General features: G+C 45.8%; 2 protein-coding genes and 3 non-coding genes across 7 annotated transcripts in view; 1 reads left to right on the top strand and 4 right to left on the bottom strand.

Moving 5' to 3' along the window:
* Positions 1-3,731: 3,731 nt before the first annotated feature.
* TRNAT-AGU (transfer RNA threonine (anticodon AGU)) lies at positions 3,732-3,805 on the bottom strand. Its single transcript has one exon. It is a non-coding gene; the product is annotated as a tRNA-Thr (tRNA).
* A 324-nt stretch (positions 3,806-4,129) lies between these two features.
* On the bottom strand, positions 4,130-4,211 carry TRNAS-AGA (transfer RNA serine (anticodon AGA)). Its single transcript has one exon. It is a non-coding gene; the product is annotated as a tRNA-Ser (tRNA).
* A 444-nt stretch (positions 4,212-4,655) lies between these two features.
* Positions 4,656-4,729, bottom strand: TRNAI-AAU (transfer RNA isoleucine (anticodon AAU)). The gene has a single exon. It is a non-coding gene; the product is annotated as a tRNA-Ile (tRNA).
* A 1,285-nt stretch (positions 4,730-6,014) lies between these two features.
* CTC1 (CST telomere replication complex component 1) lies at positions 6,015-24,976 on the bottom strand. Of its 2 annotated transcripts, none has more exons than XM_019745141.2 (23): positions 24,787-24,976; positions 22,134-22,297; positions 17,450-17,684; positions 17,091-17,302; positions 16,673-16,829; positions 13,450-13,734; positions 13,223-13,351; positions 12,410-12,639; positions 12,123-12,300; positions 11,830-12,030; positions 11,203-11,329; positions 10,502-10,616; positions 10,037-10,364; positions 9,860-9,949; positions 9,406-9,599; positions 8,487-8,581; positions 8,217-8,394; positions 7,838-7,915; positions 7,240-7,384; positions 7,085-7,149; positions 6,672-6,837; positions 6,449-6,575; positions 6,015-6,295 (listed from the first exon to the last, which is right to left on the bottom strand). In XM_019745141.2, exons 1-23 carry the CDS (start codon positions 24,817-24,819, stop codon positions 6,156-6,158), a joined length of 3,672 nt encoding a protein of 1,223 aa, XP_019600700.2. In that variant the 5' UTR covers positions 24,820-24,976; the 3' UTR covers positions 6,015-6,155. The 2 variants fall into 2 exon arrangements, with proteins under 2 accessions (XP_019600700.2, XP_019600701.2); XM_019745142.2 differs by having other exon boundaries at positions 8,217-8,391; positions 24,787-24,928.
* The window catches only part of PFAS (phosphoribosylformylglycinamidine synthase), an 18,160-nt gene continuing 17,080 nt past the window's right edge, over positions 24,897-25,976 (top strand). Inside the window, exon 1 of one of the 2 annotated variants that reach the window (XM_019745140.2) lies at positions 24,897-25,026. The gene's annotated coding sequence lies outside the window, so the exon portion shown is untranslated. The remainder of the gene's footprint in view (positions 25,027-25,976) is intronic. The other variant, XM_074319349.1, reaches the window with a different exon arrangement.

Here is a 25,976-nt window from a genome sequence, read left to right as displayed (position 1 = left end):
CTGCGCAGCCCTCTTGGACTGCCTGGAGCACCCGAGTTACCTATCACTCCCTCCAGTCACGGTCTTGTCGCCATTCTAGAACTTGGGTTCTCGACTCTTCCCGCTTTGCCCGCGGTGCTCGGACACAGCACCCCGGAGCACAGCTTTGAATACAGCGGTGGAGTTGCCTGGTTGGGGACAATTAATGAACCCTGAAAACCCTAGGTGAACAGCAGCCCCATTTCTGTCCTTGCATCTGTCCACCCTCCTGGAGTGACGGGTAGGGCCACCCCCAGACTAGTCCCTTCAGTAGCCTGCGTCCTCCTCAGACAGCGCGCGTGGCAGTGCCCAAGCGAGGGAACAATTCCTGGGACCAAGAAGACCCAAGGAAGAGACGTCATTGAGATAAGTGGCTGGCGGAGTCGGGTAGGAAAATCGGCTTTCCAACCGGCGTGAATGGGGCGGGTCACCAAGCCAGGCGACCAGGACCATCCTTGACGCCGAACACCCCTACCAGCACTGGTCCCAGGACTTCCCGCTTGTAAGATAAGGTTACCTCTACCCTCCGGTGTAGCTTCTGCTCTCCAGTTCCCTCTTAGGGAGAGGGAGGCCCTCCTATTTGCCGCCTAAGAGCCCCAGAAGGTAAGGGCCTCTGAGGCAAGCGCCCACTTTATCTGGTTCAAGGCCAGTAGATCCCGACTGCTCAGTGAGCCTCTAAGCTCTTAATACATTCGCCCTGCTGTCACCTGGGGTTTGCCGAGTCCTGGTGGGTCAGTTGCAGGCCACGTGTTCTGGTTCCCTCAGCTCAGTACCTACTCTGGGGAGTCTTCCCAGCAGGGCTGACCTGTCCGACACTTGACCCCTCCCCCTCCTGCCTCCCCGTGGCATCTCTGGGCTGAACCATTTGTTCTATACCACAGTTGTATGATTTGTGGGGCCACACGCTTCCTAATTCCTAACCCACAGATACTTTGGTTGGGGGTGACTTCAATGAAGGGTTCAGTTTTTTGCTTTTTTCCCCAGGTGTCCCTGGCCAGACAGTGGGGGAGGAGCAGAGAACAGCCTGGCCTTTCCTCTCAGTGTCCCAGTCCTATCAGGTGGGTGAAGTAGAAGCGCTCGGGGCAGACAGTCTGGCACTACCCTTTTTCAACTCCTGTCTCCCTACTCATCCACCCCAGCTTTCCCCCAAGTCTACAGTCACCTCTCTCTTACCTTGCCTCAGACACTTAACCTTCACAGAGACAGAAAGAAGCTTCAATCCCTGTAAATCATGATGAAAGCTATGACCCCTTTTCCTGGAAAAATCTATACAATACCGGGGAATTCACAGATATCCTAAAGCCCCATCCATGGGCCCCACTTTTGGAATCCAACACCTAGAGTGTAAACAACTGATCATTGTTTAAAGTTTGGTGCAAGTATTTTACATTTTGACAGGAGTCAAAGATTTACACACAAAAATCGAGTTCCAAAATATAACTTTGAACAGTCACAATTGTTTCAAAGAGATTGAGTGGGAAAGAGTGTGTCCACGAAAAAACATCCAGCCTAAGAGAAAGCTTATAAGAGTTTATTTGAGCCATACTGATAACAATTGCCAGGAAGCAAGGTCTCAACAGATTGAGAAAATGCTCCGGAAAATGGTAGTTTTGCAATTTATTTTATACATTAGAATCAAAGGAAGAAGTTACATGAAATCCATTGCTGGTGGATTAAGGGGTGGGAGTGGGGGGAAGCAAAGCCGGGGAAGTCTCTGGTATTGGATAAAAAGTAAATTGGATAGACAGACACTTCTTTTACATTGGTGGGTACAGGATACTTAATATTAATAGTTAGCATTTTACAGCACATCTTAGAGATGGTAATCAAGGGACTACAACAATGAAGGATTCTGTAGTTTCCTGCTCTGGTGTGGTGGGTTGTGCCCTGAGGGGTCCGGAAAAAGGGATTACTCTGACACTATTCCAAGGGTATGTTATCGTAGATACCAAAAAAACAGTAGACAGGCTCACTTAAGGTAAAGATTGACCTTTGTCAAGGAAACTACAGGCCACGGATGTGAGTACCAACCACTATAGCTTTTAGTTAGCAATTTTTCTGTTCAGACCACCACCCTATGTGGTTAATTTCAGTCTCTGAGTTTGTAGGGCCAGCCATACAGGCCTCTCCTGAGTTATCAGGTTTAGTATGTGGCCCCATTTTTTCGTCCAAGTAGAAAGATTTTCTTGGTGAATTTGAGATGGTAGCAAACCCTCCAACCCCAGCACTTACCTAAAGTAGAATCCTGGCATTATCCTGAATTTCTTCAGACTGCGTATCTTATCAGTTACTGATTACTATTTTTTTTTTAAATATTAAACATGTCTGGAATTCATCCCCTCCTTTGCATCTCTCCTACTACTGTCCTGGTGCAAACTCTGACATTTCTATAACCAACTCCTCCCCTCCACATACTCTCTGATCCCCTGTGTTATTCTTCCATATAGCATTTATCTAGCATGTAATATAATTTAATTTAAAAACCTTTTTGTTGTGTTTCTTGTTCCCTGATGTATTCCCAGGGCCTAGCACAAAGGTTGTTACATAGTACAGTAGTTGTTTAATAGAACATATGGCAAATTTCCACGTGATCTTTAAGACAGCTCATCTCCTCCAGAAAGCCTCCCTTTGACCACTCTCCACTCTCAGGTGCAATGAGATGCCACGTCTGTTCTCTGTGTTCTCACAGCACCCTCGCACTGTGGTGTGATTATGTCTTCCTTCCTATGAGCAATCTGAGAAAGGAGCTGAGCCTTCTTCATTTGGTTATGCAGCCCAGTGCTTGGGACAAACCTGGTCTCAGTATTGCTGCATCATGTATTTGATCTGTCACCTCCAGATAGTGATTCCTTCAAGCCAGCACTTTTGCTCATACATCTTACAGTGGTTCTCCGGCCAAGGAATGGTGTCTAGACCTTTCTGCCCATCTTCCAAGGAGGTTTAGGCCCTGCCAACGGCCTACAGATCCTACTTCTTGCCTCCTCCATCAGTTTTACTTCTGTCCTCACCAGCCTGGCTTCTGTGCTCCACAAATGGGTCTTGTTCTTCCACAGGGTCTGGAGACCCCACCGGAAATGAGCACTCTTCTACTCCCACCCTGTCCACAGGGTCCCAGTCCTTCAGCACCCTCTTGCAAGAAACCAGATGGTGCCTGGCCAGATATCTGTGCTAATCCTTAACCCTGACTGCAGCTTGTGAAGACGAATGAAGATAACTATACATAAAGGACCTGGTACAGGAACTGCATATAGAAGATGCACCGCCCCGTCCATTTTTTAAATTAAAAAATATATTAAAAATATATTATATATACATATATTAATTCTGAGGCCCCAAACTAAAAGAAATATAATGAAGAACCAAACCAAACAAACCCACTCAGGTCCTAGGGGACTTCCTGGGGTAAGGCCTGAGAGCTGGGGCGGCAGCTTCCTCGGGGTTTGGAGTGGCCACCAGGATAGCCCACTAGCGTCAGTGGGGTGTAGGGCAAAGGAAGGTGTAGTTCCCCTCAGGATTTCTGCCCTGATCACAGGGAGAGCTTTTGGAGCTGTGGTCTCATGGGTACGGTGGCTCATCTCAGCAGGAATTCTGGATGCTCTGAGTGCGGAATTGTAACCTTGTGTCCTCAGTATAAAAACAATTGATAAATTCATTAGGGAATATTGATTCAGCGACAAAACGGAAAAAACCGCCTCTTTTTTGGGGCAGAGCCTAGGCACCGCTGGGATTCGAACCCAGGATCTCCTGTTTACTAGACAGGCGCTTTAACCAACTAAGCCACGGCGCCAAACATGCTAAAATGCTTTCCGCTGCTGCACTACAGAAGTATGTGGATTGGAGCCTGACCACATCAATTTTTTCACTTTTTTCTAAAATTAATTTTGACAAATCAATTAGGTTTGGTATCAAATATCCATCCGTGGGATGCCCCCAATGTTGAAAGAAGTAAACTGAAAGTTTCAACCCTAGCCAAAAGTGCATTGTTGGGGAGCATTCCAGAGTCTAGGATTCCTGAGACGAGGGGATTTTTGGGGCGCCGATCGAATAAATCTTCTGTTTGATCTTGGGCAAGGAAAAACAGGGATAGTACGTCGGAGAAGAAAAAGACAATCGTAGTCGGCAGGATTCGAACCTGCGCGGGGAGACCCCAATGGATTTCTAGTCCATCGCCTTAACCACTCGGCCACGACTACACACACGAGGAAGTGCAACTCATCTGAAACCCTTCCTGATACATGTCTCCCGCAAACACCACCCCTTTCATTATCTCGTGGTTCCAGAGCTCGGAGATTGGTGGGTACGAACACAGAGCAGGATAGAATTGGCATGGAGCTTTTGCTCGCGGCCCCACCCTACACTAGACCTTTCGGGAGTCCTCTTCCCGGATCTTCCCCTTTTTCCAACCAGCCTCCAACAATGTGCTCCCAGAAAAAGACGCGGTAGCCGCCGGGGCAACGCTCCCTCCGCCCTAGCTCAGGTAACGCCTTTCTAAAGCTTGGAGTGCGCTAGTAATTCAGGTTTTGAAAAGCAGTGGGTACTGTGTCGTTTATGATAAGGCAACTGGTTCCGGGTAGAATCTTAGTGGTAACAGCAGATATAGGAAGGGGGGAGCGAAAAAAAATAATAAAATAAACCTCTGGCCCGTACGGGGATCGAACCCGCGACCTTGGCGTTATTAGCACCACGCTCTAACCAACTGAGCTAACCGGCCAGTTGGCAGCCACGCGGTAGGAATCTACATATCTACATCACTCACGTAGATAGGCCAGCCCACAGTAAATCCTGAATCTTGTATAGAACTAGCCACGACACAAAGGCCTCCCAAATACGAACTGGAAGCAATCTCTAAAGGTCCAGGAAGGAATGCCCTCTGGACAGCTCTAAGAGGTGTAGCTAGGCTCTATGTCTTCATTGATCAAGTAGTTCCCCAAAGAAATGGAACACCAACCAAATGCATAAGCACCCCCAAATAATTGATGCTGCAACCCCTAAATTAGTGAGTTCTGACAAGAATTCCTACTGATCTCATGGTGTGGATCAAGGACCTGCCTTAGGCCTGGCCCATGGGAAACCCACAGCATTGAGCACTCGACTGGGGTTCCATAGTATAGGTTCCTCACATGCCTCTCCTAATCCTTGGTGGTCCCCCATCTCCACCCTCTTACATCCATCTTGTGCTTCCCTATAACTCTAGGCTCACATAGTTGACATCTTCCTCAGCCCAACCTTGCTGAGAGCACCATCGCAATGGTGTCTACCTTGCCCCCAATTCAGACTTACTCCCTTTAGGGCCTGACTTTTAGTATCATTTCTTCTGCTGGACCAGCTCTTCAAACCAGTTTTGGCACTGATGGAAAACAAGGGCAGAAATGATGGTAAATGATAGACCCGCTCGCTGTCAGGTTGGGAGGTCTGAGATCCCAGATGAGCACAACTGCACAACGTCACCAGAGCTTTACTGCAAGTCAAGGGGACTGTCAGAAGCCCCACCAAAAGTGTTAGACAGGACAAGGGTCTCAAGTTCTGGGCAGTTCTTACTAAATGCTATTCTTCTAAATGTTAAAATGTGATAGTCTTTTGCAGCTGCAGCTGTAAATAGGATGAGCTTGACAGGAACACAACAGGGTAAATGTAGCCAATTGCAAAGAAGAAATCAACATGTAATTAACCAAATAGTGTATATAAGCAATGGCTATGCCTCCCTTCCCGAAGACAGAGCTTTGGATGTTAATCCCATCTCCTCTACTTGCTGCAAGTAAATGAAACTACCATGTCTCATTCTTGAATAGAAAATCCAAGCGGCAAACCCCTTGAATTCAATAACACAAGGGGCAAGTCTTTTGTTCCTCTGGCCCCTGCCACAAAGGCAGAATCCAGCTGCGCAGAGCCACTTGTTAGTGCAGGTACCTGGACACCAACCAGAGGGGAAAATATCAAGAGCGCAATTTCCCCAAGGCAGGTTGGCACCAGAATATGAAGGCAAAATTACAGTAGGGTACAGTTTATGAATATCGGGATCTGGGGCCCTGGTTTAATCAGATTAGGTAAAGGCCACGACAAAGGGGAGGGGCTGGGACCCAGGCCCCCAGACTTCCAGCAGGGCAGGGAGAAGTTTCAGGCCATTGTTGCAGTTCAGGTTAGCAGGAGGAAGCAAATCCCCCCAGGGAGCTGGAGTGCTCAGGCTCCTGGATAGAGAGGCATGACAGTCGGATCCTGGGATTCACATGAGTCAGGAGAGGGAGCTCCCCACATTGGAACTGCTTTAGCCGTGGAGGTTCTGAGATAGGAAGAGAGGAAAACACGTGTTATGCATGTGGTTTTTAGTCTCCACGCACCATTCTCCTCCGCAACTCCAGAAATCCCCTATCAATCCCTCATCCCTCTTCCTCCCTGGTCCCATCTATGTACACCACCATCCTTCCATCCTTACCTAAAGGGATGATATTGCAGGGTTTCCTCTCAAGCTCAAAAGAAAGCACAATAGGGCGGAGTACAGAGAGGCTGGTACAAAGCGTCCGGAGGAAGAAGGTCAAGGGCTCACCAGTCTTGGCTGAGGTCTAGAGAGGGAAACTCAGGATTAAGCAAAACTCAAACTCCTAAGCCCTCTGCCAAACCCTCAGGGACTTGCGTCCCAGCTCCCAGCCATATCTCACCTCAGGCTGGGCTCCAGACCCTATAAGTTGCAAGGCCACTTTACCTGGCCCTCTGACAAGCTCTAGGAGGGAGGTCCACTCACTAGAACACAGGCCTAGTGCTTCTGCCACATGATGATTCCGACAGGTCACCACCGCTTCGGCAGTCCCATCCTCCACCAGGAAACTGGGGTGGGGGGTGGGGGGGAGAAACAGAAACTCCCATAGCAAACCCAAGTGGCCAGTCACCTGAACCCAATATGTCTTCATCTCCACAGTTTCATCTTCAACTCATTTACCTTCGTCATTCATTCAAAAATATTTATTAAGCAATTCCCACAAGCCAAGAGTTACGCTAACACAGGGAGAGCACACAGGCGAAGTTGTATAATAGAGAAGTAAATGGTGTGATGGGTGCCACCTTGGGCTCTTACCTGATGCTGGCCTGGCTTATAGATGTCTGAGTGGGGCAAGTGGAGCCCTGAAGTGTACATCTTCCCTGGGATGAAGAAAGTGGTTGGAAAAATCCTTTGTCCCATCATATCACCTCTGGCACCTTGTGCCCAGCTCAGCCCCTCCCCATCCATACCTGGGGGCAGATGCTGGTGCAGTGAGCGCACACCCAGAGGAGCTGAAGGCTGAAGACACACACAATATGGCAAGCCGCAGTGGCCTGGAATGGGGCCTGGCCACCCTGTAGCAGTCTAGCCAGGTAGATGTGGGGCAGGGGAGCACTAAGAGAGAGAGAGAGGGAGAGAGGTGCGTGTCAAGAAATAGCCAAAGGGGTTCTGAAGGCAGGGTGTGTTTGGAAGGACTCAGCAGGCATAGGGATGGGGACAATAGTGGCTTCCATGCTGTCCTGGAAGCCCCGTGGTCCCCATTTTGATTCCTGATCTCCAACTGTCATCAATTATTTCTCAGGCTTCAACAACCGAGATGTCAGCCAAGAAAAGATATTTGCATTTTAGATTGAAAAGTCCTTACGAGCCTAGAACAATAAATCTTGCCTGATAAAATGACAGGTATTGGGCATTTTTTATTTGGGGCAGAGGAAATTGTTCTGACTCAACACATCCTGCTAGGATTGGAGAAGGTTGTAGTTAGGGCAAAAATTGCAGAGCCAGGAATATGTGTGGGATGCAGAGGTGACCCTGTGAAGTTTGGGGATCACAGCATGGGGCACTGACCTGACTGTGGTCTCTGGGGGAAAACTCAGGACCTGCACATAAGTAGATGACCGGAAACAACAGTAAACATTGTGGAATCTGCAAGTGGAAGCGGAGGAGAAAGAAGTCAATTTGAGGCTGGAGCTGGGACTGTATCACAGGCTTGGCCACTCCCCTGAGGGATGCACCCAGACCTGGCTCTATCAAAGCAGAGGGAAGAATGAGAGAAGGACTAGTCTGGAACATCTCAGGAGGATAGAGGGCACAAATTCCACAGTACCATGTTGAACATAATGTCAAAAAGAAGGTATTATTGTAGCATACGGTTAAGTAGGAGTGAACATTCAAGAGAACTGCATCATTAGGGAGAGGAGGGAAGACCAGCTACATAGATCTTCACCTGGAAACTCTTTTCTCCAGCTGGTTAAAGTAGACTCGGGCTCCTGGAAGGAGTCCTAGTGGCGGAGGCAAGTGTGAGTCTTCGATATATATGTCCAAGTGAGGGGGGAATTCACAGTCAGCAGCCTCCAGAGCTACAGTTAACTTCACACACCTTCTCCTGGCCCCAGTGCTCCCTACTGAAGGAAAGGGCAGGGGTCAGTGGTATCCGTCTGGACCACAAGGTCCCATTACTCCATTTCACACCTTCCCTCAAAGGAGGTTTCATTACCAGGCTTTGTCCAGATAAGGGCCGGAAGTGACTCACACAGTGTCCGTGACAGAATCTCAGCTGAGAAAGACACCAAGGAATCGGTGTCTTTTTCTCTACGGGGTAGAGAAATACAATGAGAATGGAGGCATAAGAAAACAGAGAATGGACAGTCAGGTCCAAGGACAGAAAACGGAGCTAAAGTATCTGTTAGAACATCATCTATAAGGCCCTGAAAAACCTCATGCTGTGCAAATCACACACTAAAAGTAACAGGAATTAGGAAAAAATAGAGCTATGGCAGATCACTCAAAACCTATACAGTGTTGTAACCAGAGGCCTTAGCAAGAAGTACAACAGCAGAGTTAAGTCTCCATCTGCATTTACACCTAGAATCTCAGACATGCCCCCTCCTTCAAATCATAGATCCTTGAAAACATTCACTTCTAGTATAGACCAGCTTCGCAAAAATTACACATACAATCCAGTGGGGTTTGTTTGTTTAGCACAGGGGGAAATATCTCTGTAGCTCCTTCATTTGCATGTGCAGCCACCCTGTAAAGCTTATAGGAGGAAAGTATAGTTGTTCCTGAAGCCACAAGCCAGCCACTTCCTGTACCAAAGGAAGGCCCTACTCTATAGATTTTCAGCTTTTGTCCTTACATTGTTTTCTTTTATGTTTCTTATATTTTCTTTTATTGCTAAGGCTTTACCTGAATTGTGAGAAAGCCTTCTCATGATCATTTCAAAACAGTAACATGCTGGGGGGAAAAAATCAGGTTTGAAACACAATTTCCATCTTATGCTGACATCTTTCCTCTAGGAGCTGAATCACATGAAAGAAACATGCTGTAGCAAAGAAAGGATGGTTTGCCAAACCCAACCACGGCAGAGGAAGAGGGAGCAGCCCAATGAGCTGGAGAAGCTGGAGGACATTTACTTGCTATTGAGCAGGTCAGTTAGCGGGGATTCAGGCAGGGCCTTGCTGATTCCCAGCACATCTGGGAGGTCCTGGGAGCTCTCAAGTTCCAGGGTCCACTCATCCTGGATAGTGAGGCAGGATGTACAGCCAGCCAACTCCAGAGGACACTGCGATATGCAGGATGAACCATCCCCCTCAAATAACATTGGTGTCTGCCAGGAAATGGGAAGACGATGGACTCTTAGTGTATCTTGGTCCAGAGGAAGGTTTACAAAATACTATGACCCAATTTTGTTTTCTCTCTGGAGCCTGGTGAAGGAAGTGATCTAGACATAGACAGGCCTTCTATTTGATCTAGATCCACCCTTCTGCTAGGAGACTAGAGAGTGACTAGGCACTGGTACTTCCTCTCCAGACCCCAAGCCAAAGATAAGTTCTCTGGGGGAAGGGTGTGATGAAGTAGGGCACTCACGGGAGGGCCAGGAGCCACAAGTCGGTACACTTGTCCAGGATGCAAAAACTCGAACCAGCGGACTGAGGGACCAAGAAAGATGAGGAGAACCTGTGAGGAAGGAGAGAAGGGTGCTGGAATTGCAGGCAGGAGCCAGGGGCACAGGTGAAGCCCTAGGACCCTGCAGTCCCAGCTTACCTTCTGATCCTTGTTCTCAGCTCCCCTGAGCTCGGGTGGGCTCCACCCAGTTCCCTCCTTCCTCTGGGTGCTCCCAAGCCAGATTCCTGAAACATGGAAACTGAGAGTGGGCTTGGGCACCTCTGTACTGGCTCCTGGAGGGACACACAGGTTCCTCTTCATCAGTGCCTCCTTGTGGGACAGCAAGAACAGCCGGCTCTGTCCTACGTGGGGACCCTCAGGGAGGGTGGGCTCTGGCTGACGAGGTGCTGAGGAGGTAGCTGAGTGAAGGAAGGGTCTGGGCACAGGCAGGATCAGGGCATCAGCCAGAAAGAACTGGACATAGACTCTGTTGGCAGAGACAAGGAATAGGTTTCTTAGGGATGCGGGCATTAGGTGTTGCGCGTCGCAGCGTTCCTACACCTGAACCAGGCCCGTCCCCTTCCCCTCAGAGACTCGCGAGTACAGCTACTCCCCAAGGCCAACCTGGCCTGCTGCTTCTGGATGAAGCCTGTCATGCTCAGCTCCTTCCAGGAAGGAAAGTTGCTTCTGACACTCCTCTCTATGACCAACTGGAACCTCTCTGCCCGCACCAAGCAGCCTAGAGGAAGGAAATTTTCTGTTTTGGCAAAACGAAAGCACGGCGGAATGGGAAGTAAAGCAGATCACCCTGCACGTCTCGCTGCCCAACCCAAGCCTGACCTGACCTCCACCTTAGAGGGATGACACCTCCAAAGGAGAAACCCTTCCATCCCCATGTCCAACCCCACCCCAGGCTTCCTAAGCTGAAAGGCCTTGATTCTACTTTCACACAAATCCCTAAAACGCCTGTTCCCAGACCTAAGAAAACTTTGCTTTCCAGGATTTCCTGGTCTACAAATCTCAGTAAGTCCAAATAAGACCATTATTCTTCCAAACTAAGAATGTGGAAAATGGGAATCTAACCTGGTGTGCCTGTTAGGCTCTCTGGAGAGAAATGAATGCTGGGAATTGGAGTTCTAGCCAGGGAATCCCTTGCTCCTTTTCTCTACCTGCCAATACCAGCCTCCTAAACTTCTCCCAAAACTTATGAACATATTCCACTTCAGCATCTCTAGAAAATGCCAGCAGGTGCTTTTTCCCAAACATTCCCCTTTCTGAGACCCTCTATTCCTCCACCACCTTCTCTCCACTTCTGAACTCCAAACCTATGAGCTGGGGGTCAGTGAGGGGTTGCGAGTGCTTGTTCATGAGTAGGCAGGGGAGGGAATCACTTCTGTCCCGAAGTTGCAGACAACCGTTATGAGATGAAGCCACCAGAACCCCAAGTAAAACCTGCAGGGAGATGAAAGCCAAGGTATCAAGTACTTATTAAGCAAATATTGAGCACCTACTATGTGCCTGGCACTGTGTTAAATGTTAGCTACAAAGTGAACAAACAGATACGGTCTCTGACCTCAAAGAACTTATATTCAAGTGGGGAAGACAGATGTGAAAAAAACACCCGTTCATGCATTTGGTAGCAGGAGAGAAAGTGTTCAAATCGAGGTTAAAGGTAGGAGAACAAGCAGAACTTTATCGGACTTAATAGGAAGGTTGGGTTTTATTTTATATATACTAGGAGAAACAAGAAGAGGATTTAAAGCGAGAGAGGTTCGTAATCTAAGTCACGTTTTACCTCACTCTTTCCAATTGCTGCAGGGAGGGGGCCAAGAAGAGATGGAGCAGTCTAGTTAGAAGGCCAGTCAGTCAGAATGACAAAAAATGACTATGGTAGTAATACTTAGGGTGGCAAAAAGAGGAAGTACCCTGAGCCCTGCTGGAGCCCTACTGACCTGGGCTGGGTGGAAAGTGGAGGGCAGCAGACAGAGCCAGGACCAGGCTAGACGCTGATTGAGTTGGTAACTGGTCAGGTGAGAAGCCTCTGGGAGGGGCAGAAAGGTCTTAGGGTCAAAGGAGGCCCAGGCCCTGCTCTGCCCTTCCTCTTTCAGGGTGGCCAGAGTGGGGAAGGAACAGGGAGTCTGCAGCCGAGCATACTGTCAGGGAGAAAAGAAAAATCAGATGGTGTATTCTACATGTCCCCCCATGCATTAGCTCTGTCATCCATCGTACCCCCACGTCCTCACACCTTCTGGAGTGGACAGAGATGCGGCTCTTCGAGGATCTCCTTATGTGCATTCCGACTAGGGATGCGTGGTGGAGCTAGAACAGCCAGGGTAGGAGCCAGGAGTTGTAATCCCAGGCCAGGCTGCCCAGGAGAGGAGTGCTGCAGCAACTGGTGGTATCTCAGCACATGGGGACAAAGCCTTGACCAGGGAAAGAAGCTGAGTCACTTCCCTCAAAGACCCCGCCTCTTCCAGGATCCTGCATCCCTTACTCCCACTGCCACCCTGGCCCAGACCCTCTCCTCCTCACTTGCTGGCCAGCTCCTCCAGAGCCTTGGTAGCCCATAGGTAGAGGGGAAGTCCTAACCGGCGTTCCCATACCAGGTGCTCATAAAGGGAAGACCGGGATTGGGAGGAAGACTGAGTCTCAGGCTTCCGAGGAGAGAAGCGCCGAAGCAGAACGGCACCACGGAGACAAGGGGCTAGCACAGGCCTTCTAGTCCATCCACCCACTGACTGGAGAAGGTGAATATCTGGCATCTGGGGAAAAGCAGAAAAAGTGAAAAAGGAGAGGTGAAGCCAACTCAATGGCTCCAGGCAGAGTTAACCGCAGTTTCCCACTGCCTGGGTTCCAGGAGACCCAATTTCTCTATACAGGCGACTTCTTTTCAGTCTCCAGGCCTTGTCTCCTCCCCTTCCATTACCACCCACTGCCTCTGGGGTAAGCCTTCCTCTCTCACAAGCTCCACAACGACGTTCTGTGGGCCAGAGGGCTCCTGGCTGGCGTGGCTTACCTACTCACCAGGCTGCCTACCATCATTCTGGCCTGCCCTACACCTGGCCTCCAGCTCCAGCACCTCCTCCCCAACTTAGCAGTTAGAAGGCCCTTCTGTAAAGGAAATGCTTTGGTCCCAACCCAGATCCTACTCCTTTCTGATCGGAACTCTTATCCAAATCACGCTTAACATATGCACATGCCCCCGTACCCCCACGCCAATATGAATTATTTTTGTATTTTTGCTATAAAAGTTCCCACCCTGCTGCATAGAAAGACCAGCCCATAAAGGTAAGAGAAGCTGCCGAGAGGGCCTCTTTTTATCACCAGCCCTGACCCCTCACATACCTCCAGACAAACTCCTGGTCGCAGTACCCGCCTGAGGCCCTGGAATTCCTGGTAAGCAAGGCAGAGCCCCAGCTGCCCATCCAGCTCATAGAGGCCAGCAGGCTGATTCAGCGCACCAGTGACCGTTCCCTGCAGAGGTCAAAGGGCCAGGTGAGCCCTATTTCCTTCCTCTTGGGAGACTCCCACTTCCTGCCCTTCGAGCTCTAGGATCTCTCTCTTCTACTTACTGTATATGATAAGAGTATGGAGTCCTGGACAAGCTCTTTTTGCTCTTTCCTCTCTTGGGAGTTGCTGGGCCTGGGGAGTGGCTTGGGGTCAGCCTTCAAGAGGGGTCTGTCCAGGTCCAGTTCCTGCTCTCGTACACTTTCCGGTTTCAGCGGCAACAGATGGGAGGAGGGACTGGTCCTCCAGACACGGTAACGGTGACCACGGATCTTGGATACTCGCAGCTCTGTCAGCACATAGGCCCTACCAGGCCAAAGGGCTCGGTGCCACACCAGCTGGGCAGGGACCTGGCTTATGCAGAGGTAGCCAACATGGTACATGGGACGCTTCCCACAGTGTTGTCCCTCTACCAGTCCCTTCCCATCACGATTTTACCTCAAAGACCTGCTCCTCCTTATGAGCTTTCCTTGCCTCTTCATCTTCCTTGTTTGCCAATTAAATCTTAAGCCATAGAACTTTCAGGACCTCTCCTTTCTCATAGGAGATGCCAAATGTTTCCTAATCCGTCCTCCAACATACAAGCCATCCCTAAAACTTCCTCTAAAATGTAACAATATTCCATTCAGAAAATTATGTCCCTTTTGCATTTCCCCTATCCCACCCCATTAACATACAAACGATTTTCATTTATTTAATCAATATGTACTGGGTATGGATGTGTCCAGTATTGGAATAGATGTTAAGGAAATACAACTGACTGTTCCCTTTTCTCCAACATATTTCAAACCACTGGGAAACACAGACACAAACCCAAGTAATAATATGGAGCCATGTATGATCAAATGGCAAAAAGAATGCACATTTGCTAAGGTTTCAGAGAAAGAAACAGAAGGTCAGGATGGGTTGGAATGACCAGGCAGGCCAAGTGAAAGAAATGGAACTTGAACAGGGTCCTGAAGGACATCTCTGGTTTGTCAAAGTGGAGAGAGAGAGAGACGGGTGATTCAAGCAGGAGGCAACAACATAGAAATGTTCGGAACTCAGAACGAGCAAGGCAGTGAAAACACTGACCAGGATGGAGAAGGAATGCTCTTGGGAGTTGCAGGAGATGAGACGGGAGAGCCAAGTTGAGGGGAAAACAGAACATGCTGAAGACTTTATTTTATAGGAAAATGAGAAATATAAAAGTAGGAAAACAAAAATAAACATCTGACAGCAGGGCATCATATGGACTGGATAAGGGTGGTTGTTGAGAAGATATTTAAGCACAAGGAAAAAAGGGACTGTTCATAAATATAAAATTTTCTAGGGCACGCTCTTCCCACAGGCATAACAGTACTGTTGCCATTCTCAGGGGCTGCAAAACATACTAATAGTCAAGGCACTTGAACTTCAGCCCCCTGTGCTCAACTTTGCACACCTCCATTTCTACTCTAAAACCAGCTGAGTACCATCAGTCAGACCTTGGACATCACAACTCATCATAAGGTATTGCTAAGACCTCACTTAAGCTTACCGCTTGTGCAAAACAGGTAGTTAAGAATGGTTTGACTGAACAAACCAACGAATAAATCAATACTGGTGATTCTGCTCTCCCCAACTCTCCCTATGCTCATGAGATTTCCTCTAACCTCTCACTAGGACCTCCTATCACAGCCCCTTCTCCTTTATTCAGACATTGAGGTCCTTCCCTTCCTCTTTTCCAATACCGCATCCCCATAGCTATTTCCTCAACTCCTTTTCTAAGGCAGAAAACCTACTTAAGGAAGACGGACGCATGCCACCCTAGTGCCAAACACTCATGCTGACCCTCTCCAGCTGGGCCCGGTCACCGCTTAGCAATCTCTTCTGCCCAACCACCTAGCACAGCAGTTACCCTGAACCTTTCCTCCTCTTTTCCGAGTCCAGGCCTCCATTTTTAAGAAATGACCTCCCTCTTTTATCATAGAAGAGATTCACTGGAGTCATCTGGAGTAACAGTATGTATCCAATATGTCTCTTCAGCAGCCCATAAACATACCAAGATTACTCCTCGCCTGACCTCCCAGGCTTATTCTAAAGCCCACCTCTGCACCCTCAGAGTGTCTCATGTATGTACATGTACCTACCACAGCACTTATGATCCTGAACAGTAACAGCTGACTTACTTATCTGTTTGAGAGCTTCAATTTTGTGCCTCTGAAATGACCAAAGTGCCTAGCATTACAGCACGTACTCGATAAAGGTTGAATCTTGGTACAGGTGATTCTACAGTCGTGAATATCCTCCCCTCTCTCCTAGTGATTTGAATTCTGTCCATCCTTCAAAGACCCAGATCAAGTCTAAACTTTCTCATAAGGCTTCCCCCTACATGACAAACTATAGTTGACCTGCTACAGCAGTTACAAACTATACCACTCATCTCAGAACTTACATACTGTTTTATATTATTCTCTGCATATAAGATCTACAACAAGAGTATAAACTACCCAAAGGGCTTACCCTACTTTAGTTACCTTGCAGAAATTCAAGTGCATTTCAGAAATTTCTCCCTGGACATATAATACACAAATGAGCCAACCCCGCCCTGCACAGATTCTTTGAATGGTCTCTACCAGACTTAAAATTTTAATGTAAAGAAAATGTATAAGCTACTCTTTAACCTAGGAGGAAAAAGCAAGATCAGAAATTTGGGTGGCTTCTAAGAATTTTTAGTTTTAGCATTTTTTGTTCCTTTATACTTTAATCACTGTTATTCAAGCTCATGGCACACACAGACACAGTTGAGAATTTGAATAGTGCTAATAAATTTCATAGTTTTCAACTTTTTTGATATGCAAATTAGAGAGCCTTTTCATCCTTTGTTTTGAATGCTTTTAGAACCTTATTCAAGTAATTGTATAAGTCATATAACAATAACTAGTGTAAAAATTAATGGTATTAAAATTGTACCAGCTGGTAAGTATCAAGTTTTTAAAAAAGTGTATGTATTTAATGTATTAATGGTGTTTAGAGAAATAATTTTCTTCCTTCTAATGCTGGGGAAAACCAAAGGATTCTGGCAGGTTTTCAAAATGTCAGACACAATACAATGAATTGCACAGCAGCAAAGTCTATGCCCCACCTCCTGTACACAGGAACCATGTTACCTGGAATCTTCTTCCCTCAACATCACTGTTCCAGAAAACAGCTCTCCCCAGCTGTCCTCCTTTCTGAAATGGTTCCTCCTAAGATGTTATCGTACCTATTAAGAGTTCTAACACCGCGTCCATATCGTCATGCCCCTGAATTGACCCTAATCCTCACCTGCACGATGACGGACACATAGCTGCCAGTTTGGCTGTCAGCTGGGGATAATTCACTGAGAGACAGGACAAAGTAAGCTTTCTTCTGACTTTTCACCAGAGCACTCAATCGAACCAGCTTCCCAGCCAGGTTTGGCTGCACAACTCTGAGCTTGCTACTAAAGAAAGTAGAAAGAAGAGAGGAAAGTCATTTTTATTTCTCCTTTTCCCCTACAAATGCCTCCTCTTTCATGTAAAGAACAATCCAGTAGCGATGTAGAATTTCTGTATTTCCATAGCTATCCCAAAGATATTAATCTAAAAGAGGCTCTATCGTCTCCTTGATCTGGAACATTTCATCTATATTACTTTCGGTACCTTTCTCTCCTTCTTTCCACTGGTTTCAGTGCTCCCTCCTCCCCCAGACAGGGAAGAATTACCTGTGCCTGAGCAGGCGGGAAGCAGCTTCTGGGTAGAGAACAGGGATAGGGGTGAGGGGGCCAGCACTGACGGTCAAGGGAATCACTGGCACGGGGGCACTCCAGAGCTCTAAGTGCCCTTCCCCTGAGGAATTCCACTTGGCAGGAGGGAGGTAACTCCAACTGGGGAATAGGAAGAGATGGCCCAACCAAGAAAGGTCCAGATCTATGAGCTACAAAAGATCAAGAGCAAGGGTTAATCAGGCTCCTAGCATCCCATCCAGCCCCCTCCACCTTTGTTCCCTCAGACTTAATTGTCTCGCTGCCTAGACACCATTTTTTAAGGATCTGAAGTATCTAACCTCCCCCTTCCGACTCACCTCGCAGTTCAGGATACCAGTGTTATCTCTCACGTAGAGACTTCCATTCCTGCACTCTTGTTCCAAGTCCCCTGATAGGTCTGTTAGTGTCCCTAAAAGTAATAGGCGCTCCCGGGGTAGGGTCCCACTTAGTCCAGCCTCTTGGGCCCAAGCCTGGTATGCCGTACTGCTCCAGGACAGGTGGCTACAGCATGGGAGGCGCTGGTGGGTTCTCAGGTTCTGTACTGAGACAAAGCTGCAGAGTGAAGGGAGCAAAGTCGTGCAAAGCTGTATCCAAGTCTAGGACGTTACCCTCAGTCCTGACAAATCTAATATCCCAAGGAAAGGTGGATGGGGCCCAAGAGAGGAGTTTGACTGATTGAAGGAGGGAAAGCTGGGACAAAGGCCTTAGAAAATGAGGATGGGATCTGGGTTCAAAGACCGGGTAGTACCTGGGGAGAAAGTAGGAAGAAAGCCTGTGCCGAATAATAACTTGAACAAGATAGTGCCACAAAGACCCAGAGAAATGAAGGAATGCAAGAGCAATCTGAGATGAGTGTGGGGAGAACACTTTCTTGATACCAAGAATAGCTCCCTTGACAGCATCTCAGTGCTTAGATCCACAGAAAACTCCAAAGAGGCCACCTAGGCATCTGCTTAATGGCTCAACCTCAATGGGCCCAGCTACGTTTCCTTCCTAATCTAGATCACAGTACTAGAGACTAGCTGGGAAGCTGAGGCTGAGCAGGGAGTTGGTATCAAGAGTTTCCAAATCTCAAGAGATGCATGAGGTTCCCACACTGCGGAGTCACTATTAAGTGTGAGGTAAATCATAGATAACGTGACAAGTAAATTACCACAGTTGTGATAGATTCACATCTTTGTAATATGAGTACCATTAGCCTGCATTTGCATTCGCATGATTTTTGCATGGAAAAGAAATAGGATAAGGTTATAAAACATCACAATTTCTCCTCATACTCATATGATCATCCAAGTACTGAACTGTGGGATGCTGTGCCAGATGGCCCACTGCCCTTCCACATCTGCTTCATTCTTTCCCACATGGCTCTGGCACAGATAAAAGGCAAAGATAGAAAACTAACGTGTTAAAGTCCCTCTTAGGCACATACTATATTGGGTCTGTTCACACTCAATACTGTATTGAATTTTCACCAAAATCCCTCATCAAACTGCCAATGAGGAAAGCTAGAAAGGTTCATGTACACAGTGGCATGGGTGGCAAAGCCAGGGTGCTTCACTCAAAAGTCCATGTTCTTTTGTTTCCCTACTTTTCTGAAGGCCCAGGAAAAATCAATGGGAGAGAGCTGTTTCTTTACCCTAGGACACCTTCAGGACGGAAAACAGTAAAAATAGGGATCATTTGTCCCAGATTCTTTAGGGTCTGGGTCAGGAACTGAAGGTGATAACCTCAAATCCTTTGCATTTATCATTGCTCCCCAACTTTCAAGGCCTAGCACAGTGCCTGGCATACAACAGGCACTTGATGAAGGAGAATGAAAAAAAAATGAGTACTTACGTCTATCAAATAGTTTCTATTTTACCTTCATCCACTATTCTTTATGGACTCCTTACTTCTACATATTGTGCTGGCAATTTTATATTTATCTTGAATAACAAGAAACTTTAAAAAGGTTCCAAATTTCCTAAAAATTGCTGACTTACCATTTTTCAATCATTTTAGTAATGCCAGAATTTTGAGAGATTTGGATGTTCCTTTGATTAGATTGTGAACACGGAGGCCAGTAGGCATACACTCAGCTCACCAGTGGAAGACCCTAACCCCACGGCAATAGAGACTTCATGGAAATCACAATTCCTTCCACTACAACTAGTTGATAAGTAGCTCTCCTGTCCCAGAGCTCCCCCCACACTAGCAGGACAGTTTGCAAATGAGATCTCATTCTGTTTAAATGAACAATGTAATTTGTTTTTTTGTTTTTTTAATTCCCAAGGTCAGTCTCAAAGTGGCTTCTTCTGTATATCCTTAGTTACAGAACTTCTGTACTGCTAGACTTCAGGTGATTCTCAGTGATGGCTGTTCTGTAGTTTGGTTGTAACTTTGATGTGGTTGTGAAAGGAGGAAAGCACTGCGCTTACCTACTCCTCCATCTTGATCATAAGCCTCTAAATCAACAATGCAATCTTAAAAGTTATGAAGATGGACAAGAATTGTAGGAAAAGAAAGGAAAAACACAGGTCAATGGAGTAAAATGAGAAGTTACAGAGAAAAGGAAAAAAGCCCCCAGGTAGAGGGCCCTCAGAAATTACTTTGGAATTATTATTTAATAACTATCAAATAGACAAAAGAAAATTTTGTGTACAAGGTAAAAAACAGATATGAGAAAGGCTCAGGATACAGATGTATGCTGGTATGTGTCAACTTGGTACAATTCTACCGGAGAGCAGTGTGAAAACAGCTAATGAAGCTGATGGTGTGCATACCCATGAGCCTGCACTTCCCTTCAGGACCCTGACAACTTAAGAAGGGGTAGGAGAGAACTGGATCAGGACTGAACTCTTAGGGGCCTTCACTAAATCTGAAACACTTTACTTCTTATAAAAAAAGAACTGAAGCAAATATGACAAAATGTTAAGGTTTTTCAAAGTTGAGCATTAAGTATCTGGCGAACACAATGTCAAAAAATACAGTTTAGTTCAGCTGACTCTTTTTCGCAGGCAAGACATTCTCAGTGAAGAGAGTGTGTTGATTTACATTCTGGTGGACCAGCAATTTTAGTTACCACTGATTTATTTATTTATTTGGTTTGCATTCTTTTTGTCTTTATTCTCAGGATATATAGTTGAAAATATAGTTTTCCCCCTTCTGTGTGGTTATAAATAACATTTTAATACAGTTGGGTTCATTTGTTTCAGTATTCCATTTTAGGGTTTTTCCATCCTTGATTTTAATTTTTTAAAAATTAAATGTTTGGGGTAACATTGGTTAATAACATAATTTTCAGGTGTGCAAGATTATAATTCAACATCTGTCCTCTATTGTATGCTCCCCAGTCTAATCTCCTTCCATTACCATATATTTGACCCCTTTTTCCCACTTTACCCTCCCCTCACGCTGTTCCCTCCCCCCCAAAACCATCATTTTGTTGTCTATATCTATGAGTTTGTTTTTGTTTGTTACATTTTGTTTTATATTCCACATGTGAGTGAAATCATACGATTTCTGTCCTTTTCTAAGTGATTTATTTCACTTAGCATAATATCAATATCCACCCATGTTGTTATAAATGGTAATATTTCATCTTTTTTATGGCTGAGTAGTATTAATGCCATTGAATATGAATATATATATATATATATATATATATATATATATATATATATATATTTATCCAATCATCCATCAACGGACACTTAGATTGTTTCCATGTCTTGACTACTGTAAATAATGCTGCAATGAATGTAGGGGCACATACATCTTTATGTATAAGTGTTTTCATGTTTTTCAGGTAAATACCCAGAAAAGGAATTACTGGCTCATACGGTGATTCTATTCTTAATTTTTTGAGAAACCTCCATACTGTTTTCCATAGTGGCTGCACTAACTTACATTCCCACCAACCCTTGTTATTTACCTTTGGTTTATAAAGAAGTCCATGGATGAGAAAATTACACAATTTTGAGAATAGTGTTTTGGATAACATGGAATCCAATTAAGCTGTCTTCTCACCAAAGATCCCCTGCCTTTAATGACTGAGACAGATTGCCAGGCTGAGTGAAGTGTTTCCCAAACTGCTCTAAGCAGGTTAAGGGAGTGTCAGGGAAAAAGTGTCCTGTGCTCAAATAAGTTTGGGAAATGACAAATTAAACAAAGCTAAAGCTTTTTTATTTTTTAAAAGATAAATACACAGTGATATGTATAATTACATAATATTATATAGAGAGCAGTTAAAATGAGCTAGAGCTATCAATATGAATAAATCTCACAAGCATAATATTAAGTACAAAAAGCAAATTGCAAAGGACATATAAGGTATGGTACTATTTATATAAAGTCTAAAGGTATGCAAAACTCTACTGTATATTGCATGTGTAGTAAAAATATAAAAATATCCACAGGAATAAAATACCCCATTATTCAAGACAGTGGATACTTCTCTGAGGAGGTTAAGCAGGTTTCTTTTTGCAGGACTTTTCTGAGCCTTTAATATGTTAATGAGCCTCATGACTCTCCTAGAGAAGCTTATCATTTCCAATGGCTCTGAAGTTTATTTAGCCAGGGGGCCTTTTTCTTGTGGTACTTTCTTAACGTTGCCTAGAACAATTTAGGAAGTGGTGGTATAGTTTTAAAAAAACAAAAATACCTTCAGAAGACCTTAAATTCAGGTCTTCTTAAACACAACTATCAGTACTTGGTGAATCTTAGTTTCCTAATACAGAAAATGAAATAGTATCAGCTTCTCTGCCCACTTTGAGTTTTTTCCAAATTTTCTTTCAATCTTCTCCTGTCCTCTCCCTTCTTCTCTTTGTTTCTAGACTTCACTTAAGCCAATTTCAGAGAACTAGAGGAAAAGGAAAGCAGTTTGATGGAGAATGGGAAAGTTTGGCAGGAGGTTGTGTTTACAGCAGCTTTTCCTCCTCTCAGTGAGTTTCCCCTCACTCTTCTCAGGTCCTTCCTTTTCAATACCAAATTGAACTCCCCCCGAACGCCACCTCTTCTCACCTGTAGCTGAGGGGCAGTGTAAAACCCAGGTTCCTTCCCTCGGACAACCAGGTAGTCTTCACACAATCAATTATCAACTGAGTCAACTGCACATTAGACTCCTTGCCAGAGGGACACAGGGTCTCTTGGATGAAGGCCTGGGCAGCCTCAAGCCAGGCTTGCTCCTGAGGAAAGTGAATTGAGTTAAAACATCTTCACGACCATCCTGCCCACCAAGGAAATTTTGAGAAGAATAAAGGAATAGGAAAAAAAAAAATCAAGAGGGCATGCAATTAAGAGGAAAAGTGAAGGACTTTAGCACTTAAAGAAAATTTAGAAGTCTTTAGTCCAGCCATACAATCAACTCAGACAGCTGGCCATCCAGCTTTGGTCTTGCCTCTTTCTCTAGCAAACCTGTACCCAATCCTTAAAGTGCTCAACTGGAATATATATTCCTCCGTGTACCCTTCTCTGACCATTCCAGGCAGAATGCTGCTTCCTCCTTGGAGCTCCCACAGCACCTTGCACATACCTCTATTAATAGAGCAATGATCACCAAAGATCGTGGTAATTCATTTTATGTAGTCTGATTCCAAAGACTTTAGAAGTTGAAAAAAACATTGGTCAAAATCACCCTTGGAAAAAATCCTTTAAATTGCTCATAAAGAATAGGACATAGTACTGTATAGTAATATACATGGAAATGGAAATGTGCCTAATAATGAACAGTACATAAAAAGGACACAAATCAATTACTCCATTTTTAAAGTCATATATACATTTGAATTCCCATAAGCTAAACACATACGCGTATATGATACAATCCCATTGAATTTGATTCTGTTCTGTCTTTTCAGCTAAGATGTGGGCTTTCTAAGGAGCACATGAACCATCTTTGTATACCTGCCACAGATTCTGAACACAGCTGCCTCAATAGTAGATAACTCTTGGGCATGGGACTCTCTTGGCATACTCCCAGTGCTAGGCAGCTTTATTTTAAAATTCCAACAAAGTTCAACAATACTTAGTGGTAGGACCTTGAGCCTTCTTGATCCCCAGTGGTAATTCTAAACCATTACAGTTCTGTCCCTGTTCCTCCAATGCTCCTCTATTAGCCTCTGGTCAACCCTCCACATTCAGTTAAATCTTCAGCAGTTTGAAAACAGCTTGAAAAACCAATCTTCAAGCTCTAGATGACTTCAGTGTCCCTGTGGACAGCCCTACCATTGACCTTCACCTTCATCCCACCTCAGCCAAACACTCCCATTCATGGTCAGGGTTGTCAAAACTGGACCAGGTTGTCATTCAGAACTGTCCACTAGAAAAACCAAAGCCCAGACTCATACTTTTTGTCTTCCTTTTTTGGTCATCATTTTTAGCTCCTATTCCTCTGACTATCCATTGCTTGACACATTGACAAGCCTCAGAATCCCCCGTTTTATTAAAAATGCGGGTGATTTTTAGGTGATCTCATCTAGTGAATCAGAAGGGGGTGGGGAACAGAATCTGTATTTTAAATAAGCTGCCCAGATTGATATTGATATAAGCCGAAGTTTGAGAACCCTATCTCCCCCTCAGTGACCTCATCCACTAGATGGCTTTAATAGCCACTGATAGAGACTGATTGTTCCTATATCTCTACTTTAACTGAGATCTCTCTCTCAAGCTCTAGTTATTATCCATGTGCCTATCAGATTCTTCACCTGGCCGACCTACTGGCACCACGGATGCCCAATGTTTAACTTTTCACAAAACCCACTCCTCTTCAAGTGTTCACTAACTTTGCAAATAGCATCCTCAACCAAATAGTTCTACCCTGAAACTTGGATGTCTTCCTTAACCCTCTTCATTTCCCTACACAAGGGCCAAGTCCTTTAGATTCTACTTCATATATATATATATATATATATTTGTTTTTAAATTTGCTCTGTCTTTATCTCTCCTTCCTCAACATTGCTGCCATAGTTGGGGTCACCATCCACAGCTTGTAGTTGAATACATTTCAACCACAGCTTTCTAACTGGTACTCTCTAGTCCAATTTCTACACTGCTGCCTCAGGAAACGAAAAGTCAAATCTCATCCAATCATTTTCTGCTTGAAACCCTTAATAACTCCTAAATTGTCCTCAAGTTAAAGTTGCTGCTTATTAAGATTCACAAGACTGTCAGCTCTGACCCCACTACCACCCAACTGAACTTCTTGAATTTTTCAGACACCTTCTCTATCTTGCCTTTGAACATGTCTTTGCCTCCGCCTTGAAATCCCTTTCAGTGTTTTTTTTGTTTTTGTTTTTGCTTTGCTAACTCCTACACGCACTTTGGGTCTCAAAAACTTCCCCTAATTACCAGTTACAGTTGCGTCTGGGGTCTTCCCCCAAGAACCCACAGACCACAGTTCTCCATTAGTCTGCTCCTGGCTTCCCACTGGGCTTGAAGCCTCGAGAGTGGACCGAGACGTGGTTAAGGCTCACAGCGGGCGCCGCAGGAATGAAGGACTAAATACGTATATTCGCAGAACCAGTGAGGGGCAGAATGAGCAGCCTCAGAGGCTCCCCTTGGCCCGGGCGCGACCAGCGAAGTGAGGGAGGCAAAAAGGCAAGGTGGAGTGAACAAGAGAAGCAAAAATCCGGGACACACAAGAAAAAAAGGACGAGGGACGGAGAACAGCACTCACGGAGCCAGGAGCCTGACCCCGGCACGCAGCCATGACAGCGCCGAGGATCTTCCGCGGGAAGACAAGCGCGAACCGCTGCCCGCGCGGGCGCTCACTGGAGGCTCGGCCTGTGACGTCATCAGCCGGCGCGTTCTCGGCTCCGACTCCGCCTCCTCCCCGCCCAGCATCCCGGCGCCGGCGGATGATGTGCTCAGCGCGCCGCTATTCGAGGAGCTCCGGGACCTAGAGAACGGCTTTCACGTGCGTATGGCTAAAATTTATTAATTTTTAACACATTTAAAGCAGGAACCCCTTGTTTGCTGCAGCCCTTCACCACCCACTCTAGGCCTGATCCAGGCGGCTTCAGTATCCCCACGAGGCCGATCTGCGTGGGTCGGGTTCCCGCCGGCTTGCTTTAATGCGGGCATCTATTGGGCCCCCGGGACCTATTACCCTACGTAAACTCATCCCCAACCACAACAAAATCTGTCGACCCCCTACTTTATTTCAGGCACCATGCTAGTCGTTGGGGATACAGCCCTGATACAGACAACTCTGTCCCCGCGTTCTTGGAGCTTTTATTTCACTGGGAATGATACACGAAAATCAAGTGGTCTAATAAACAAAGTGATTTCAGGATGTGATCATTCCTGTGAAGGAATTATGGTAGGGAGGACAGTTGTGAGGGACCTAACTTAGGAAAGTGTGATCAGCGTGGTGTGGAATGGAGGGATCAGGATGGACTGACCTGGCAGAAGTACCTTCTACTGAAATGAGGCCTGGCCTGAAAGACGGGAGGGACTGGTGAGTGATGGAAATCGAGAGTTCATTCAGTCAGTCAATGAATTTTAGATTTTTTTCCTTTCTAAGCCTGAGGTTTTGTTCTAAGCCTTGGTAATCCAATGTGATAAAACAGCTACAGTCCATGCCCACATGGAGATTTTGTTCTAATGGGGAAGATAGAGCTAAAAATAAAATGTCAGATAAGTACTGTATAGGAAATTAAAATAGGGCCATCTGATAGTGGTTACCGTGTTTCCCCCAAAATAAAACCTACCCCAAAAATAAGCCCCAGTTAAGGTCAGCCAGACGGACTCATTTAGTACGTTATGACGATGTTCCAGAAGAAGATGACATGAATGTATTTGAATAAATGTAGATTGTTGTACATGAAAAAATAAGACATACCCTGAAAATATGCCTTAATGTGT

Source organism: Rhinolophus sinicus, linkage group LG15, assembly GCF_036562045.2.
Source record: "Rhinolophus sinicus isolate RSC01 linkage group LG15, ASM3656204v1, whole genome shotgun sequence".
NCBI lineage: Eukaryota > Metazoa > Chordata > Mammalia > Chiroptera > Rhinolophidae > Rhinolophus > Rhinolophus sinicus.
Note: the sequence above shows the minus strand (reverse complement) of the source record. Positions and strands in the feature narration are given on the sequence as shown.